This window comes from Euprymna scolopes, chromosome 18, assembly GCF_053919585.1.
Source record: "Euprymna scolopes isolate OS-2025 chromosome 18, ASM5391958v1, whole genome shotgun sequence".
Taxonomy (NCBI): domain Eukaryota; kingdom Metazoa; phylum Mollusca; class Cephalopoda; order Sepiida; family Sepiolidae; genus Euprymna; species Euprymna scolopes.
The window spans coordinates 100,571,109-100,592,583 of NC_136499.1; the positions used below are offsets into that span (position 1 = coordinate 100,571,109).

The 21,475-nt window shown below is 33.8% G+C and overlaps 1 protein-coding gene across 3 annotated transcripts in view; it reads left to right on the plus strand.

The window, feature by feature from the left end:
• The window catches only part of LOC145297715 (uncharacterized), a 99,934-nt gene that overhangs the window by 37,646 nt on the left and 40,813 nt on the right, over nt 1–21,475 (plus strand). The window contains exons 1-6 of one of the 3 annotated variants that reach the window (XM_080143924.1): nt 3,228–3,248; nt 3,924–4,003; nt 10,259–10,421; nt 15,321–15,401; nt 16,580–16,695; nt 19,658–19,679. In XM_080143924.1, coding sequence (XP_080000050.1) covers nt 3,928–4,003; nt 10,259–10,421; nt 15,321–15,401; nt 16,580–16,695; nt 19,658–19,679 — 458 coding nt within the window. In that variant the 5' untranslated portion in view covers nt 3,228–3,248; nt 3,924–3,927. Of the gene's footprint in view, nt 1–3,227; nt 3,249–3,923; nt 4,004–10,258; nt 10,422–10,504; nt 10,540–15,320; nt 15,402–16,579; nt 16,696–19,657; nt 19,680–21,475 lie in introns of those variants that run through there. The other 2 variants (XM_080143923.1, XM_080143925.1) reach the window with 2 other exon arrangements.

Here is a 21,475-nt window from a genome sequence, read left to right on the forward strand (position 1 = left end):
AAGCAATGTTGAGCCTGGCCAGTACCAGATGGGTGACCATTTAGGAAGGCTAGGCACTGTATGCACCTTCTGGTAAGGTTGGGTGTGGGGCTAGCACCCTCACCCTGTAAAAAGAACTCCTCGCTACAAAAGCATCTACAAAGCCTATGCCCCTCCAGGGGTTCAAGAGCTATGGATGGATCGTGTTCTTGTTGTACTACAGTAACACACACACACATAAAGTAGATTATTAACATGTCTGAATATTTAGAACAACAACAAAAATTGTACTTTGTGCATGGTCCACCAAAGTAAAAGTAATAACTAACGAAAACCTCACTTTCAGTATCAGAGCTATGCTAATCTTATTTCTACCTTAACTGCCTTACATAAACAGGCAGAATCAGTTATTAATCCACAAATACGAGGTGCCTTCAATAAGTTTCTAGAATTTTTTCATATGGGCACTTTTATTGATAGTACACACATGAAACTCTAGTCTCCTTCAAAGTAATCTCCTCCGGCTGCAATTTGTTGTACCATTCCAACAACTTCTGGAAGGCCCCATGGAAGTCCTTGTGAGCATGTCAATGACTCTCATCATAGCTTTTCATTTCCTCAGTTGTTTCATAACAGCCTCTAAGGTTTTCCTTAAGCTATTAAATTATTAAGGAAATAACCAAAAGTCACAGGGAGCAAGATCTGGACTATAGGGAGGGTGAGGAACTGTCTTGATGTCCATCTTGGTCAAATAGTCTGTGACAAGGATGGAGTTGTGAACTGGTGCATTTGCACAAATATTCTGCATCTTCAGTTCCTCATGAATAATTATGTAGTTCCCACACTGACATCACTTATTGTCTCTAGACACACGATGGTCCTTATCCATGAAATTCTTCATTTGGCCAATCAATTCCAGTGTTTTGACTTCCTTACTACTTCCATACTCTATCATTCCTCACAGAATCCTGCCTTCCATGAATTGAACATTTTTGGAGTGGTGTAACTGATTATTCCACTCCAAAAATGCTTGATGCATGCAAGATGGTCCAAAAGTAGTCTGAAACATTTCATGCATTTCTGTGACATTTTTTCCAAGTTTAAAACAATTTTATTGCATATCGCTCTTCTAAAGTATTCTCGCGTCCAGATTGCATTTTTGAAATTCATCAGTTGTGACAATCAGACTTTAGTAGGGTGTATTCCAATTCCTGCTGTAACTGTTCATTTGAACCTGAAATCATAAAAATTGGCCAGTCATCTCATAAGATGTATAGCAATAACATACTGAATTTTTAAGGGTGTATGACAATTTTAAATGCCTGTACAAAATGCTTGGAAACTTATTTAAGGCACCTCGTACACTTTGGTATAGTAGTTGTTGTATTATAATCGCGATATATACAATCCTTGTTTTGCATTTTCTTTATTGCGTTTTGTTCAAAATAGTGTATTTTTAATTCTAATTTACAGGAAGATCCACAAATACACTTCGTTTTGAAAACAAGTAATTAACATCATTCAATTCATTTGAAAATATTTTTCTAAATGTGTGTGTGTGTGTGTATATATATATATATATATATATATATATATATATATATATTATTATTATTTTTTTTTTTTTATTTATTTATTTATTTTTCTTTTTTTGTCTAACGTTTGGACAATATTTTAATGAAGGAGGTGGGGGCGGTTGATGTACAAGTTATAAAAATCTTTTGTTTTTATTTTCTTTCCTCTATTGCTTGGTGCATTAAAAATGACTTTGCAAATCCAAAAATAGACTTTATTAATACCTGTTTGTTTTATTTTATCTTTTTTTTCCCCCCCATCTCTTGTGTCCATAATTATTTTTGTACAAAAAAAAAACAAAACATTAACTTCCCAACTGTGCGTCGTTTTTGTCTACAAACGTTTTCATTGTAAAGATACAAAAACGGATCTGTTAATTTGATACAAAAATAAATCCCCCAGACTTTCAAATCATTTATATTAATATTATGAGACAGCTTATGCGCTCCAAATAAAGCGCATTGCCACTAACACGTAAAAGACTACTGTGAATTAGGGAGCACTCCTACAGGGACACTCTATGTGTGAAGTTGAGCAGTGAGATGTCTGTTCACATTACATTTAAACTTCTGCATATTAGTACAGTCGTAAATGAGATGCAAAGAGGGAATTCCAAAGTTTACCCTTGGTGCTAACAGATCAGGATGTATGGAGATAGTCTTCCTGACCTAAAATGCACCAAACATTTTTTTCTTTTTTTTTTTTTTTTTTCCTTTACCTTTGCAAAAATCATGTTCTACAAAGTCAAAAAAAAAAAAAAAAAACAATTTTTCTCTCCAAAACAACTAAACTAAACATTCTGAATAAATATTTGATTTAAAAAAAACTTGAAACCTGAAAACTTGTCAAAAATAATCTGACTTGGCATTAAATAACCCGACAAGGGCTGTGCCGTAAAACAAAGAACAAGGCAAATTGCAACTCAAATGTAAGGACTACTGTGACTTAGGCTGACCCTGTAAGCATGGTCCCTAAGTAGGGAGTTGAGCAGCGAGATGTTTGTTCGGATTACACTTGAAATTTTAAATTTAGTACAGTCGGAAGCAGGAAACGAAAAGGGTGGGGCGATTCCAAAGTCTAACAGTTCAAGAGAAGAGCCTTTTTAGTAAAAGGTTCTCCATCATCAAGGGGCTTCTACAGTTAAGGCGTGGGATTTTGCTGCTTTTCGGATTAGTAAGGGCCTAGTTATGTTATAATGGCACAACGGCTACATGTTTATCGGAGCAAATTTCATTAAAGTTCTTGCAAAGCAAGCACAGGGATGCAATACTTTGTGAATGGATTTCTAACAATGTAACTTGCGCATTAAATTTTTAAGTTTTTTTTTGTTTGTTTTTTTAATTCATATTTTATGAATCTGATAATTCTATTGTTAGCCTTGGTTTCCCTGATATCTTTCCAGTTAGATTTTCTTCCCTTTAGTATTCTCTCTCTCTGACCCCCCCCCTCGTTTGATCAGGAGATTGCAAAGTAATCAACTCAAAATAGATTTTCAATATCAACAGATGAGTGGCAGCACTTTTATTGTTGGACCTTCATAAAGTACTGCTGCAAGAATACTGACATGATTTTTTCTTTTTAAAAGAAAGCCTGGTTATCTTTAAGATTAAAGTCTCGACTTCATTTCTGATTTTCCATGTTAAGTTTTGTTTTCTAAATAACTTTATTTAGAAAAGCCTTTAACATGGGGTGGGGTGAGTTTTTTTTTTTTTTTTTTTTTACCTATTCTGTACTTTAACCTAACAATTTCATAAACAAGATATAGTAAAAGAAAAAAACTGATTAAAAATGAAGGAGCAACTGGAAGTAAGATAAAAGCAATAATCGTAAAGACAGCTAAGTATATTTGTAAATAGAACTGTCTTTAAGTTAGCTGAACTATGTGTCTGTCAAGTTTCAACTTTTATTGAATTTTATTGCCAAGATTAGAAGTTAAAAACAGCTATTAAATAGTTTTCATCTAGTTTCTTTATTTTAAAAAATCAGGTTTATGATAGTAATTTTCTAGGAAATAACCGAAACGCTATAGAAAAAAACCGTTTAGTATGGTATTAAAATTCACAATGACATAAAATATTGGAACTGAAGGCAAACACTTTATTCAGAAAGCCACAACTCTAACGAAAATATCTTTTTAAACATGCATACATACGTTGTAGAGATTTTGTTTGTTTGTCTGCTTACATCTAAAATAAATAAAATGTTACAACTAAAAAACGTTAATTAAATATTAATATTTATATCTGTACAAATGACAAGTGTGCACGTTAAAACAGTATTTGTAAAATTTTTTGAATGAATGCATCTTAGATTTATTTTTGTTACAAATGCAATCACCCCTTTTTTTTTTTTTTTTTTTTTTTCTTCAGAATTATGAATCCGGATCGTGATGAAATAATCCCCCCTGGATGTGAGCAGATTCAATGGCTAAGAAGAGAAGCTGTTCAGGGTAGGTTGATAGCAATCCTATCTCTCAACGCAAGAAACAAAGCTGTTAAAATGTTTGATCCTTGTGCAAAACCAGTGACATAGTTCAAATCTTTAAATGCTTTTAGCCTCGTTTTTAAATTGAAAGGTTTCTCCCCATTATACAAGGGTTGTTTAAAAAATAAAGCCTCCTATGGTTTTAACTCAAAATTGAAGAGCTATGAAGATGGGAATGGTGCCATTAAAACAAGCAACCTTCTGTGCTCCAGAATTTATTTTTCTACATATCATCACCATTCTCAATGCATTTTTTTTTTTTTTCTTCAAGAATTCAATGATGCATCTCTGTAGATACACGTTCATGACGGGGGTTAATATCTGCAACAGGGACAAAGCTTTCTGGTCATGAATGCATAAGTTCAGTTATAACAATACAATTTACGATCTCCTCTCATCCATTCGGGCATTACTTTTGGAACGATCCTTGTAATTTAAGCAAAATATCAGATGGATTTCGGGGACCTTAGATTTAGCAATTTTTTTAACACTGATTTTTGGTCCCCGACAAAGGAAAGATTGGATTTAGTAATACACTTCCATTTGTTTGTTCACACTTTCTCCATAACCACACTTTGGATTTTTTTTTTTTTTTTTTTTTTTTTTTTGCATAAGTAATAGTCATGGTGAAAGTAAATTTTTACTAAAACAGATTTACCGGGATAACTTGGTTTATCCCCACCCATCCCACCATCAGGTGTAAAATTGCCCCCAAATTGTTCATTTGTTCGCACTTTTCTCAAACATGATTTGAATTTTTTTTTTTTTAAATTTGCACAAACATTAGTCATGGGGAAAGTAAATTTTTTGCTTGTTGAGGGGAGAGGGAGCCGCTTTTTTTTTTTTTTTTTTTTTTTTTAGGGGAGAGGAAAAAAGTAGTCGAAGTCGAGTACACTATAAGTGAAAATCGGGGAGAATTTTAGATTTTTCAAAATGACTATATCTAGCATTAAATAATCCAAAAAGGTTAATCTATATCTATTATATAAAAGCAAAAGTGTGTTTGTGTGTGCATTTTTTGTATGTCCGCCAAAGGTTGGGGGGGGGGTCACTAATTCTTACAACTTTTTTATATACTCTCTGGATTATAATACCTCTGATTTACAAAATCTTTTATTTGAGCGAGTTTTATTTTATAAAATTCACGCTATCCTGTGGTCCTCCCTGTTTCTTCACGTTTTTCCTTAAAAAGCGAAACTAAATCTAAAATAAAGCAAGCTTCTCTACTATTCGTGCCGAGACATCCAGAAAGCAATAAGCTTTGGTCAATACGGGGAAAGCCACTCATATCAGACAATTGCTCTTCATTTGGACACCCCCCCCTTTTTATTGGGAGCTGGTTTTCCCCAACCTCTTGGAAACGAACAAATACACAGAAAGTGTAAAGCTTAACTGGCTGTGATTTCATTTCTCTATGGCATGTTTGACCTGGAAAACCAGACGTTCGTTTTTAAGAGTTTAATTTCAACCTTCTCTGCCCTCTTAGTGCCGCAGTAAGATGTCAGGCTTTCTTTTCCGCCTTCACCTCTAGGCTTCAGGTTCGAGCATATCTGCCTACCAAAACTTTTTCTTTTACAACTCCAAACATCCGGGCAATGTCGGGCACCCCTGCTAGTCTATAATATAAAAGCGAAAATGTTAGTGTGTGTTTTTTGTATGTTCGGCAAAGGCTTTTGGAGGAGGGGGGGCAATCGGAGGGGGTCCACAAATTAAAACATATGTTTTTTTACCTGGCAGTCACCACTTATCAAGGCCCAGAGGCCACTCGGGGATAAGAGTTATTGCGTGTACAGTAATAAATGGGACAATATTGTTAGTAATGGAGATCTGATAAAGTGTCTTAAGGGGGCGGTTTATCAGGAACTTGTTTATGTTGGACTTGAAGACATCCAAGTTGTAGTCAGATGGGTGTAACATAATTTCCCATTGAGGAGCGTTAGAACTACACTGAGGTAGCTTTGTATTCCCGGGTGACGCCAGATAACCCAAGGATTTAAGATAAAGAAGATAAATATATATATATTTTATTTCATGTCAAAATAGATATTGTTTGAAACTAGAGAAATATATTTTTATGACTAAAAGTTGATGACAGGAAATTTCACTTATAACCTTGTCTGGCCTTAAATGAACCCTAGGTCAGATGTCAGAATTGACACCTGGCCTTGAAAATTGTGAGAATGAGTACTTCAGATTTCAGGATGGGAATTGTATCCACGTAAAACCCTAAAATCTTATTGGCCGGGAGAATTTCCACCCCATCCACATACCTTACTATATATACGACTGTCGTGCGAAAATTAGTGAGAGTGGAGTTTCCAGATCAGTTAGTTGGGAGTTGAGCAGATTGCTTGTTGAATCCGAGAAGAGACGTGACCCCCTCCCAACCTCTTTCATCCGTCTGTCGTTGTCTGTGAAGAGATTTGAGACTTTGAAAAGAACTTACAAAATCTGAATGAAAATTGTAAAAACATTTTTGTACATAATTTTGTGAAAATTAAGCTTCTGTAGATAGACTACATGAGTTTGTCTTTCTTCCTGCCTGCTGCCTCTGATATTCACTTTCAGCATACCAGATTTCATGTAACAACCTTAGAGAAGTCTAGATAACACGAGCTGAGAATTCCAGAGAAAGAAGAGTCCTTAACCACCTTCTCGCTTGAGGGGTTACAGGCAAATGGAAGAGTTCCACAGGCGTGCACTTCTAAGAAAAAAGCTTTGTTCATGGAATCTACGTTTTGATTTAGGCACAGATAAAGAGTGGGGAAAATTACTGACAGTGGTTTCAGCTAGACGGGGGTTTTAGCAAGGGAGGGGGCAGAGATTGGAGCTCAGACGAGCACTTCCTGTGGAAATAACGATAAAATGACTGGCTCGCAACGTCCCTTCTGTGGGAGAGAGGTTGCAGGGAAGAGAAAAGGGCATCCCCCACTAGGCTACAAAGTCTATTTTGTACTCTGTCAAGGCGGATAGGCTGTTTTTAGCAGCTCCTACCCAGATGGCAGCAGTACTCCATCCTTGGACGTACTTGGCTTTTATATAGATAGAGAATTGCATCAGCTACTGGAGCGGTAGAAGGATCCCACCATTTTTTTTCAGCAACCTGGGCAACAGAGTTGATGTACGTGTTCCATTTCGACAATGGATTTTCACGAGACGGGTATCATTTTGAAGCTCAACATCTTTGACAACAAATATCAAAAAATTGGCCAAAAACATTAATTCCTTCATCCTAAACTGGGCAGTTTTCTACAAGGAGGGGTCTTTTCTTTTTTTCTTTTTTTTTCTTCTTTTTTTTTTCTTTTTTGTCACCATTTTTGCAAGTCACTGTGTTGGTTGGATTTCCCTTAATTTGAACATTCCCAACTTCCGGTCACATCACAGAGAATTGGTAAGACGTCAGATTTTCTTTTGCTTATTTTTCCGCTTTCACGTCCCATTCGCAACTTCTGGTTTTGCCATGGAGACATCGGCTAAGACATTACTTTTTTTTTTGTTTTTTATATATACCTTTTTCTCCTTTGGGTTAATGGTTCGAGCTTGCCTGTCTACTACCACTTTTTTTTTTTCTTTTTTTTAAACACCTCTCCACCCAAACTGCCTACTGTTTTGATCCCCACCACCCCACCGCTACTATCACTTTGGCAGAGGAGTCCTTACTACACCACCTCGGCACACTCAGGAAATACCAGGTATCCCCACTAGTCTAATATAAAACGCAAAATGTGCGTCTGTGCTTGTATGTTTGCCAAAAACGTTCGACACGCGCTTCAACAGTGATAAAATTGGTATCCATTTAAAGCTTGAAGTCTCGGATGACAAATACCAAATATCAAAACTTGGCCAAAAACGTTGAATTTTTTTTTTTTTTTTTTTTTTTTCGACGTCAACTGGGCTATTTTGTACAAAGAGGGGTCACTTTTTTCGTCAGCATTTTTGCAAGTCATTCAAACCTTGCATCAGCGAAATAACACGTTTTATATGAAGAGGAGTAAAAAGGACAATGGGTGGAGAGACTAAAATAACATTGACTTTTCAAATCGACCCAAATATGTGAAGACAGTCAAAACTTTGAAATAATTTCTTTAGGTAAAATAACGTTATTTTTTATTTCACACAAGTCGCCACTACATTTTCAACACTACTAATATGCTTGCTCCTTTTTCTTTCTTGTCAAATAGCAGTCTTATGTTTCAGCTACAACCAGCTGGGGTATTGTCGTAATTCTCTCTAGAACTCTGGAGTCAGCCAGCTCATTATGAAGGAGTAGTAGAAGAGAGAAGACTCGCGTGCCTTTCACATCGCCACACACCTTTTCCTTTTCTTCTGAGTTGTTAATATCCGTATGTGGTCATTTTATGGTGGAGCCAATGACTGTTAAAAATTTTCTGTGTGGTCTCTCCTTTATTTGTTTTTATTACTCAGTCACAGTAATCCTGCCTTCCGCATGAAATGCAACTATGCAACACATTAAACATGGAACTGCCTAGTACCTGTAGTAGTTGCTGCGAAAAATTTGGTTTATAAGTGTTGCCTGATAATTAGTGGAGTGCTGACTGCTTTATCCATTGATCCATGTAAAACAAAAACAGTTTCCAAATTGTACATCTTTAATGCTGATGCATTTCTGTTCTGGGATGAGGATTCAAACTTTCTATTATTTAGGTTATTCAGACTACTATTCCCATTTTGTTATTTTCAAAACCTGGACTCCAGATGGCAAAAAGAAGAGAGGAAGGCCAAGAGAAACTTAAAGAACAGTGGAAAGAGAGGAAAATTATGCAGCATTCTTGGGGTTCACTGGCTAGGCTGGCACAGGATAAGCGGAGGTGGAGGGGCTTTGTTACTGCCCAACACACCACTGGTGTAATGGTTGATAATGATATTTGTATGACGGGATTCACTCCTAAATTGATTGATCATTATGAATTTTCAAGTACAACTGCTAGACATATCCGGTCATAATGTGGGCTAGTTTAAGTTTTTGGTAAAGGGATGGAAGCCCTTCAAAATTCTGGTATCTTCAATTTTAGTTAAATTTTAAAAGGTAGTAGCTATCAATTAAGGTAGCAATTTTTTAAAATGATGTTGAGGGGCAATTTTAAAGGTTAAGAATCTTCCTTTTATAATTTTAATTCCAATATGCAGTGTGGCATGTGTGTAAGTACAGTAGAACCCCGGGACATGGTGGCGCTAGGATACATTTTTTTTTTTTTTTGTTCCAAGTTACGATGTGGAATACAATGTTTGCCCCGCCTTACAATCTTATTTATGTTATTTGATTATATACATGTGTATTATATACTGTACTTTATTTTGTTACTAATTTTTAATGGCGTATCCCAGAGTTCTACTGTATATAAATATCCAACTAGAAGTTTAATTTACAAGCAGTGGCATTATGTCCAGTCTTTTGATCTACCATAACTTCCAACTAATAATTAATTTAGGAACGTGCATGATCCAGCCACAAATGTGATAAAATGCAATTATAAAGATACTTTGACTAAAAGAAAATGTTAGAAAAGTGATCATAAGCTCACATCAAGTGAGAGTAACTGTATTGGCAGAAATGTATGTTTTAGCTGTTGGCTTGCTGAGAATTGTGGTCCATTTCTCAAGAGGCCATCATCCCATGACTTAGCAATCACACAGATGTTCTATGTTTACTTGTCCAATTATCTCAAATCTCGGCTAACATGGAATCCAACCACAGACGAAATACGATTAGCATCAGTTGTAACAGTAACAATTTGAGTGAAAGAAGACGTGTAGGAAGTGTTCATATGCTTGCTTGTTGAAAACTGTACTCTATTTCTTATTGTGATTTGTATTGTAAACTCTTATTGCTGTGTTGATACTGTTTACATGAGCCAGGTGCTTAGCATAAGTAAGATATTAGTTTTCCTTACTTTAGCTGATGGTAAAGTACAGAGAGAGTAGAAATTTCCTCCTTGGTTGACAGCACAAGGTTTTATTTGTCTAATTTTGTAAGTAGTTTTGTAAAGACTATTACTCTGCCCAGGGTAATATTCTAACAGATAATCAAATTACTTGTGTATAATATTTGTGCTAAAGGAAAATAGTTAATCACTGCTACAAAGGTTGTAGTCATTTCTACAAAATTTTATGGAATAAAATCTAAAAAAAATTTAGTGACTTCCTATTTCATCACCAAATAAATGATTCATTTTTTTTTTCAAAAATGTTTTTCTTGCAGGTAATGTGCCTTATCCCCAATACAGTATGCTAACAGAGCAAGCACGTAACTTTATCCCACTGAAAAAACAGTGTTCTCTCTTCTGTGGTGGTCGAAGATGCAAGTATGAACGGGCAGATTGTTGGCCCAACCAAATGGCCATAAATGGACTATTTTCCCATTGGTAAGTATTTTTTTTTTTAAATGTAAATTATACAAAAAGCGTATATATTTAATATTTTAAAATTTTTTTAAATTTATTTTTAGAATCGGATGACTCCTGACCAGTTGGCTTAATATTGGTAGATTCTACATTTTTCTTTTCTCTTTCTCTTTTTGTTTAGTCTCCCCCTTACCCTTTATCCTTTTTAGTCTCTCCTCACCCACCCTTTTTCATTTTTGGTTTCCCTCTCTCACCCACCCATTGTACTTTTGGTCTCCCCCCCCCCCACCCTTTGTCCTTTTTGGTCGCCCCCCCCCCCCGTCTGTCCTTTTTGGTCGCCCCCCCCCCCCTCCCCACCGTCTGTCCTTTTTGGTCTCGCTCCCCCCCTCCCCCAGCGTTTGTCCTCTTTGGTCTTTGCCCCACCCCCTCCATCGTTTGTCCTTTTTGGTCTTTGCCCCACCCCCTCATCGTTTGTCCTTTTTGGTCTCACCACCGTTTGCTCTTTTTTAGTCTCCCCAACCTTTCTATATTTTAGTCAGCTTCGTTTTTATCATTTGTCATCTTACTTTCTTACAGTATTACTTTATTCACTTCTTCACATCATTTCTCCTTCACTCTTGATTGTCAAATATATATTGCTGTTATCCTTTATGCCGTCCTTTTCTTCTCCTTCTCTTATTCTGCCATTACTATCTATATTCCCACTTGCACACCACCCAAGCATGCAAAATTATCAGTTTAGTATCATATAGATTAAATATTAGATGACAAACTTTCCTGATTGAAGTTTATGAAAAGAAAAAAATGAAAGGAAAAATAAGATAAAATTTGACCAAAAATTTATTTTAATACCCGCCATTTTTGTATTAATTTGAGTTTTTATTTTGATTCTGATGTAATTATGATCCTTTATGAATCTGAAGAAAGTTAAAATTCAAGTCCTGGCCAACTCATAGTGCAACTGAGATCTTGAACTTTTTTGCCTTTATGTATCTTTTTTCTATTAACATAATTTTCCTCTTGTCAGTGAATAACTTTAATCTAGTATCTATTTACTTGCCTCCCCACAAGGGCAGAATTAAACACAAGGTGGGTTTTTAATCTTCCCTTTAATCTTGTCACTGAATGACAGTATGGATTTAAGCAAACCTGTTCTACTGCAGATATCCTAACGGTCATCTCTGACTGCATATGCCATGCACTGGATAAGGCAGGGGGAGCTAGGGCGGTAGCTCTTGATATATCCAAAGCCTTTGACAAAGTCTAATGAAAATTAAATTGTATGATATTACTAGATGAGTGATGAATATTCTTAAACGAGACATAAATCCAGGTTTTGATTGGATAGGCATTTAAACCAAATGATATGTGCAAGTGCTTCAAGGATCTCAACTACCAATAGCCATGACTAATACCATATCCAAGAGCTCATCCTTCAAACTCCTTGATTTAACATTCACAGGCAACATGAACTGGAACAAATACATTGCAGACATTGCAAAGTTTGCTGTAAAGGTAAGTTCCCTCTACCATGCTAGAAAATTACTCGTACCTGAGAGTATCCTGTGTCTCTACAAAGCCACCATTCATTCATGCATGGAGTATTGTTGCCACATCTAGGCTGGTGCATCTATCGTTAATGTCTCCCTCTTAGCACGGGACTTTTTGTACCTAGTCTATCAACCAAGTTCCAACCTCTCTTTCCTATTGACACGATGTTGCATCCTTATGCCTTTTTTTGCAAGTATATTAATGTAATGTGCTCTGAACTCCTTGTGCTCCCTCTACATACATACCCCCTAATAAATCTGTTCAGCAAAATCCCACCCCTTCATTATAGAAGTCCCTAGATCCAGAAGGCTTTCTACGCTAATAGCTTATTCCCTTGTACTTCATAATTTCCTTGTTTTTATGACTGTACTCGCATGCAGTTTAAATGTAATGTGAACAAGCATCTTGCTTATCTCCTTACATAGTCCCCTGTAGACATGGTCCTAAATAGTTGCCCTTCATGTAAGTGGCAATATACCTTGTTTGGGGTAAACAAAAGTATTAAAAAGAGAAAAATGTATCTTCCTTAAGAGGCACTTTGGGTTGGAACAAAAATTAAAATTGCTTCAGTCTGGAAAGGCTCCTCTTAATCAAATACAGGAAGATGAAATGTAGTATCAGAACAGATACGACAGTTTGCTTCTAACTAAAAAGTCAAGGAAGAGACGACTGTAATTAAGTCAAACTTTAAATACCCAGAGATGATTAAAGGGAAATAACTTATGGTAGAATTACAATGTACTTTTATTTTTAATTATTTAATTAACTTGAATTAAAAATGGTGTAAAAGAAACTTAAAACTGTTTGAATTATGCAAATGTCGTCAGTTGAGAATTTAAAGAACCGAAATCTGTTTTATTTCTTGACGTTTTTTCTTTAACAAAAAAAAAATGGATTAAAATATGGACTGCATCATTTCAGTTTGATTTTTTTATTTATTTATTTTTAAGCAATTCTCATAAATTTGGTTATGTAAAATTATGCACTATTTCGAATTATGCAGTCAGATTTTATGCATCTTTTTATCTTAAGCCATGAATTATAAATATGTATAAATTTCAGTTTGCCACATGATTCAAGAGATAACTTATAATCTACAATCAATATTCTAAATTTCTACAAAGTAAAAAAAAAATTTTTTTTAAATATTGAATTCATTCTAAATTTACCTTATTACATTCGATTTGTCTGTTTGACATGTTGACCAGTTTTTAGAAAATTAACTATCAAATGAATGTAGCATTTCTGTAAAGAATTGCTGTACATTGAAATTACTAAGTGTTCCTTTCTCACACCATTGTAACAATGATCAGCAATACACATTAAAAAATTTAAATGGCTTAAAATATCTCAATGACATACAAAGAAAGAGCTGTATAAACTAAGAAAAAAATCCTTTGAAATTTTTTAAATCCGAATAAAATTACGGAAATTATGACTATTTTTATGCCTTCCATGTTTCAAATACCTGGGCTGCACGTTCATTGGTACCGGTCAAGGCATGAATGAGATTGAAACGCGCATTAATGCCGCACGAGCTGCCTTTTGTCAACTCCAAAGGCGATTATGGTCACGGCCTGAAATACGTCTGAGGACAAAAATACGAATCTACCAGGCCCTCGTCCGCTCAATACTTTTGTATGGATGTGAGACCTGGCCCATACGGAAAGCGGATCTGCGACGCGTAGAAGTTTTCGACCACTACAATCTCCGCCGCATTCTCCATGTCCGTCCCTTGGATTTCGTCGCCAACAAAGAAGTCCGGCGTCGCTGCAATCTCCAGGCAATTACTGACCTACTGCAGGCCCGACGCCTTCGATGGTTCGGCCATGCCTCTCGCCGTGATGCAGGGGTCTTTATCCACGAGGCTATCTCCCCACGTCCTCTACCCGGCTGGAAAAAACGTGTCGGTGGCCAGCTAAGAACGTGGCTCGGGACTATCAAAGCCGACGCTGAACTTATTTCGGGCCCGCTCATCTATGGCCTGTCTCGTTGGAGACGTGACTGGCTGTTGCTCACTAGGGATCTTGCCTCCGATCGCCGGGCTTGGGCCGCAGCGATACGAGATGTGCATCTTCATGAAGCCGACTCCACTCCTCCAGGGTGAATGTCGTTTCAAGTACAAGTAAGTTCCATGTTTGGATATTTTTCTCTCTTTAAGACCATAGGCGTTTTGTAACATTTTTTTTTTTTACTCTATTTTTTCAGTAAAAGCGTTAAAACAGAAGATTAAGCAATGGAATTTGCTATATAAGTGTATTTTTGTGCAAGGAATCAGAATATGCTACTGAAAGGCGCCAGAAATTAATAGTTTCAAAATAATCTGCAGTAAATGCACATAAATATCCTGCAATTCCTTAAAAATGCCATGTATCCATTAACTGAAGTTAGAGAACTCAAAGCTGAATTGTAATGCATTTTATGTACAAATAACTGAAATCTAAATCTAGGACTGTTTAAAAATGAATATATTGCAATATTTCTTTGGTATTGTTGTAGATTAATATCTTCTGTGATTCCCCCCCCCCCCATCTCTCTGACCACCTCTCCAAAATGTGATTCTATCTTTGTAGACAATTCCATGTAAACACCTTGAAAAACTTTAATGGAAGATAAACAAAAATTATTTTAGAATTTAATGTAAAATAATTCCCTATTTTGAGCCATTCCAGCATTTTAGGTCGTTAACCTGGGTATTTTTTTATTTTTTAAAGGAGATTGTGTGGCTTTAAGGGGGTCTTTGTACAATCATGAGAGAGGAGAGGTTGCCACTCTGACTTTGGATTAATGATAAGGCTAAGGGAAATTGTATGAACATCCTGAAGACTTGATTGAAACAAAACAAAAACAATTTTAGAATTAAATCTTACCGAAAACGCCATTTTATGATGCTCACATTTTTATCACTTTATTTGCTTAAAACTCTAAAAATATATTATGTATGTTATTATTTATTAATTCATTTGAAAGTATATTCATTTCTGAACAAAACGGTGGTATTTTGAAGACTTAAAGTGCTTTGGTTTTTAAAATATGAATATTTTAGCAGAAGCCCCTTGAAATTTGTGATTATCCAAAGGATTTTTTGTCTGTGTATTGCTAATCATATTATTCTAATGAAATTCGCAAACAAGGCTACATCAAAAGAAATGTGATACTCATATTCTTATCCAGGGTTGTCAGATTAACCTTTTTTAAAGCCAAATTTTGCGAAGTTGGCTTTATTTGAAGCAGTTTAGCTTTCAAAAATTGTATTTGGCCTTTTTCGAAGCATAACATATGGACTAATTAATGAAGAAACGAGCAGAATATTATAGATTTCATCTCGTTCTATGTAATATCATAAGATTGATTCTTCTTTCATTTCAGGGTCACTGATAATATACTGGCCATGGCTCGACCTAATACAGCGGCTATAAAGGAATTCAACATTATCCAACAATTTCATGAGTGAGTGCTTCCAAGCCCTTTTTTAAATTTTACGATTCTTTTCTTTTTAACCATTAAACTTAAAGATTTAATGCTTCATCTGCGTGGGTAGAAAACATAAGTTTGTTCTAATCAAAATGTGGTTTACACAAAGTTTTTATAAAGTTAGGTATGTTTGTTTGTATGTACAGAATTCACTCCAAAACTAATTAACTGATCATTATGAATTTCGGAACACAACTGTTAATCATAAAGGGTCTGATTTCATGCAAAAGGAGTTAAAAAAAAAAAAAAAAAAAAAAAAATGGTAGCTTTCTGTTAATTTTTTTTTTTTTTTTTTTTTTTTTTTTTTTAAATTTTAACACTATTATTCATCAATTAAATTATGAATTTTGAGAAATATTTATTATTTGGGTGATTTTTAAAGTGTTTTTAGAGCATCTAATATGGGCACAACTTTGAATATTTCAAATTTGCATTTAATCTATTGTATCTTTATTTAAATCTTTGTAAGGGAACATAAAAGTGGTGCAGAACTATTCCATTCAAAGGGCGGGGGGGGGGGGGTCTAATTTTACACATCCTGAAACTGATTTTCTAGTTTGAATATATATTTTATATACAATCAGATTGTTTTTTTGTTTTGTTTTTTTAAGAACTGTTGCATCCAAGGTAATGACTGAATTCTTAGAAAATAATGGGGCTAAATATAGATTGTCACATTTATGCTATAAATACAAAGCTCTTTTCCGTTAAAATATATAAGAGCTTTTCTTTCTACAAATCTACTATTAGACCATTGGTAATTGCACCTTAAGAACCCCCAAATGGGACAAATTCACCCGCTCAAATATGACAACAGCACTCCATATATGGTCTAATTGTAGATTTGTAGAAATAGAGAATAACCTAGAATGTGAGAAAGTGTTTAGAATGATAGAGAACCTACTTTATGCAAAGCAGAAAGAGCAATGGATCTAATATATGAACTCCAAGAAAGATTTGATAAAGAAAGATCAAACAGTTTCAGTCATTTTTTTTTTTTTTTTCCCCTCAAGCAGAGCCATCTATGAGAATCTCAAGAAGGAAAAGACACACTCATGATTGAAAGACAAGCTGAGTTTTAAGGTGCATCTAATATTCACTTTCTTTTAGAATGTGCTAATCTATTTCTTTCTCATTCTCCAATTCCATTTTAGTGCCAACATAAAAACATTGATTAACCTCCAAGAATGTGGAGAACACAGCACTTGCGGTCCTGACTTGGAAGAGAGTGGATTTTCATACAATCCTCAGGATTTTATGGATTCAAAAAGTGAGTTCATTCATAATTTGATTTACTTTTTTCTTTTTTTTCTTTTTTTCTTTCTTTTTTTTTCTTTTTCTTTTTTTTTCTTTTTTTTTCTTTTTTTTTCTTTTTTTTTTTCTTTTTTTTGCTAATTTACCATTTATCAAATCCAAAAGACATTCTTGAACAAGGGTTAATGAGAGGGATAAATTGACAGATTAATTATATTGAATACTACAAGAGGATTTAAAATCTTCACATACCACTCGTTCAAAACAGCTCACCCAGAAAGCAGCAATTCTTCCACTATCAGAAACCTCGCTCATGAAATGTGAGGACAAAATAAGTTGGCAGTTTTTGTTTTACTGCATATTAATCATTCTTTGAGTTATTTCATGCCGAATCCAGTAATTAGGAAAAGATTTTATGCTTCAAGCTCTTTATAATCTTCAAATATTTATTCATGGAGTTTGATTTGTTTTATGGAAGAAAATGTTTTTGTTTTTGGTTTTGCAGAACCTGATTGAGTTTTGCAATGCTAAGGGAACTGAACATAAATGTTTCATGCATTTTAAGTCTAAAAGGCAGTATCTTGAGACTGCCTGATCTTGTAGCACTAGGTTGTTTCCTTGAGGGTTACATGAATTGGCTTAAAAATGTGAGCTACCCTCACTCTTAAACTAATTAACTGATCATTATGAACTTTGGAATACAGCTGCTAGGTGTAAGGGTGGCGATGTAAGTTATTAGTTTTGTAAAGTTTTTGAAAAATTCCAATACCTCCTATTTTAAATTTTAATACGTATTAGATATCAATTAATAAATATTTCCAAAATTTCAATTTCTTGGGAGTATTTTAAAGATACTTTAGGCACAGTCTCTCCTTCAATATGATAGCATCCAAAAGACAGACATCTGTTATGTAGCTGGTGAGTGTGTCTGTGTATTGTCTAGTGGTATAAATGTCTTTGATATGACAGGTGTGTGTACAGAATGTAGAAATAGTGATACCTCAGTTGTCGAACAACTGTGTTCAAACCAAAAGTTGGAGATATTTTGCCTCTGTAGTTGAACCAATTTCAAACTGCTAGTTTTGCTTTGAATGTAAACAAGCAGCGGTGTTCCTCAATGGGATGTAATTCATACTGGTTGTGATACTTTTGAAATGTAGTGTGACAACCTAACCCCACTCCAACGATGTCGCCACGTGAGGTTGAACTTTGCGACGAGAGTTATATTTAGAAGAGCATCGTCGCAATCCCTTTGGCAGTCTAGACGGTGTCAGAGTTATTTTTAGCACATCAGCGTGGCACTAGAACCACGCAATTCAATTGGTCAACGCCTTTTTTGCGTGGAACCTTGAGGTGTTCAAAAAGTAAATTAAAAAAAAAAAAAAAAGTCAGACTTCAATACAATGTACAAAACGGGCGTATCTCTGGACGATAGTAATTAATTGCGCAAAAAAAAAAACTTTGTTGTTCAAATAATTGTGTAAAGACTCTAGAAACAGACAAAATCGATATTCTTTTACCATTGGATAAAAAGAAAAAGGAATAAAAGCAGTTAAGCGAGTGCAAAAGGGAAAACTGAATAACGATTGAATTTAAAAAGGAACTCTTAGAGTCCATGCTTGCAAAGGAATATGAAATGGCAAAATCAATTATAAGTATTTTAAAGCATAAAGATTCTATTACAGTTAATGATGTAGCTAAAGGTGTGACTACAATTCCTAAACAAAAGCCACAGTTACTAGAGGAAGTAGAAAAGTTAACTTTTATTTACATAAAACAATTGGCGTTAGCTGGAGACAATGTGAGAAACTTGTGTGCCAAAAAGCCAAACGTATTTACAATAATTTATTAAAATTAAATGTTTTCACAAGTGATTTTAATTTAAAGCTAGTAGAGGATAATTCGAGAAATTCAAAATAAGTAGTATTTGTAGCAATATCCGACACAGAGGCGGCAAGTTCGGATAAAGTGACAGCAGACGCTTACAAGGTCAAATTTGCAAACTATGTAAAAGAATGTGTATTTATCTCAACAGATTTTTAATTGCGATTAAACAGAATTTTTTTCTTTTTTTTTTTTAAATAGCAAACAGGACCTTCATTACACAAGAGAAATCACTTTCTGGACCTAAGTCTATGAAAAATAGGTACACGCTATTATGTGCAAATGCCAGCAGAGAATTTAAGGTGAAGCGTTTTCTATCATTTTGAGAATCCTCTGGCTTTCAAGTAACACAAAATGATCTAAAATAATTTAGCCGTTATGTGGCGAGCAAAGTCTAAAGCTTGGTTGATCAGGCAATTCTTTACTAAATGAGTTTAAGTATTTGTCCCTACTGTTTAAAAATATTTGGAAAAGAAAATGCTGCCTAAACAATGCCTCTTGATAATGGATAATGCTCCTGCCCATCCTCCATCTTTGGAAGCTGATTTAATAGGAAAATATGATTTCATAAAAATCATGTTCTTGTCTGCTAATGGCACACCTTTACTTCAACCAATGTACCAGCAGGTTATTGCCAATTTTAAACTTTACAGTTTTTTAGATGTTTCGAGGTAACCAATGACACCGAACTGACTATTTTTTATTTTTTTTGTCAAAAAAAAAGGTTTCTGGTCTCTTCCCCCCCCCTCACCAGATGCACACTTCATACATTTTATATAAGTAAGGCCCAGATGAGACTTTGGCCCATTCTTACATTGTCAGACCGAGATATGCAATCTCATGACTTATGTTCTGAGTGATTATGCAGAGAAGTTACTATGCTATTTTTTTTTTTTATTTTTTTTTATTTTTTATTTTTTTTTTTTTTTTTAGATGAAAGTACAGAATGGTTACAAAACACACTCTTTCCTTCATGTTAAGAATGGGTTTCTGAATGTGATTTCAATATGGTAACTTCTCTGCATAAATACCAGTTTTTTATTTGTCGTAATATTGATTTGACTTTTCTTTCTCTTTTTTTTTCTTTTTTCCAGTATATTTTTACAATTTTGCCTGGTAAGTATTTCTTCATTTCATTTTTTGGTCCATTTTTTTTTTTTTTTTCCATTTACATGAGTCAGCATTTTCTCTTCATAGAAATGTCATATTTAAATCAAATTATTGGTAAATTTGGTTGCATATTTCTTTTTATTAGCAGCAAATATAGCTATACAGCATTGATGTATATTTAAAAAAAAAAAAAAAAAAAAAAAAAAACCTTATTCATTATTGATATTAATCTGTAATGCCGGACTATATAAAGCTAGTAGATTTATATACATAGGAAGGAGTTGCTCTTAAAATAATTAACTGATCAATTTGAATTTTGGAATACAGCTGCTAGGTATAAGGGGTGGTAATGTAGGCTGTATTTAATTTTGTAAAAAGAGGTGGAAGGTTTTCATGAAAATTTAAACAAGAAAATCAAATTTTATGAGTATCAAAAGTGACTAGTTTCTCCCACCATTTTGGAAAAATAAATGTAAAAAAAACAAGGAGATAACTACGATAATTTTTACTCGATTTGTTATAATGCTTATGAATTGCTTAAAAATAATTTTGTTATAATGCTTATGAATTGCCTAAAAAAAATTTTGTTATAATGCTTATGAATTGCCTAAAAATAATTTTGTTATAATGCTTATGAATTGCCTAAAAATAATTTTGTTATAATGCTTATGAATTGCCTAAAAATAATTTTGTTATAATGCTTATGAATTGCCTAAAAATAATTTTGTTATAATGCTTATGAATTGCCTAAAAATAATTTTGTTATAATGCTTATGAATTGCCTAAAAATAATTTTGTTATAATGCTTATGAATTGCCTAAAAATAATTTTGTTATAATGCTTATGAATTGCCTAAAAATAATTTTGTTATAATGCTTATGAATTGCCTAAAAATAATTTTGTTATAATGCTTATGAATTGCCTAAAAATAATTTTGTTATAATGCTTATGAATTGCCTAAAAATAATTTTGTTATAATGCTTATGAATTGCCTAAAAATAATTTTGTTATAATGCTTATGAATTGCCTAAAAATAATTTTGTTATAATGCTTATGAATTGCCTAAAAATAATTTTTATTATAAGGATAACACTGCTTGATCAATTTACATGATTTTTTTTTTTTTTTAAATATATTTTAATTTTATCATGGGCACATATATATTACATGTTAAGACTGGCTTTCTAAAATCTCAATTTAAAACTATCTTGTTTCTTGAGATATTTTTCAGAATAGCATGAGACAGTTGCTCCTCTTTTAGCTATAAAATTTTATTTATTTATTTTTTTTTTTTATTTATTAAAAAAAAAAAAAACTACTGGATCAATTTACTCCATCTTTGGAATCAAATATTTTCTTTCCATCATACAGATTTATTTTTTTATGAGAGAAACTCTGAGCAAGCACTATTCTTTGTTAAAATAATGAATGTATTTTTTCATTTTGGAATTGGTTTTTGTTCGAATCTGGATTTAAATCATTTTGTCTCATTGCTGAAATTAATTAAAAAAAGAAAAAAAAAGTTTGATATATTTATGTTTAAGGGAGTGTTCTATCCCCATTGCTCCCTCGACTATTTAGAATAAAAAAACACTCAACATTTTAGAAACAAAATTTTATTAAATTCAGTAAATTGAAGAGCACACAATTTTTTAAATTGTCATAATGGCATTAGAAATATACAATCTAATTATCTAATAATTTCAGCATTCCAAGATTTACAGTAAACAAAAATTATACAGAATTTCTACATTGTTAATTTTAAGATAACATTTAAAACGTACATTTAAATTATCACAAAC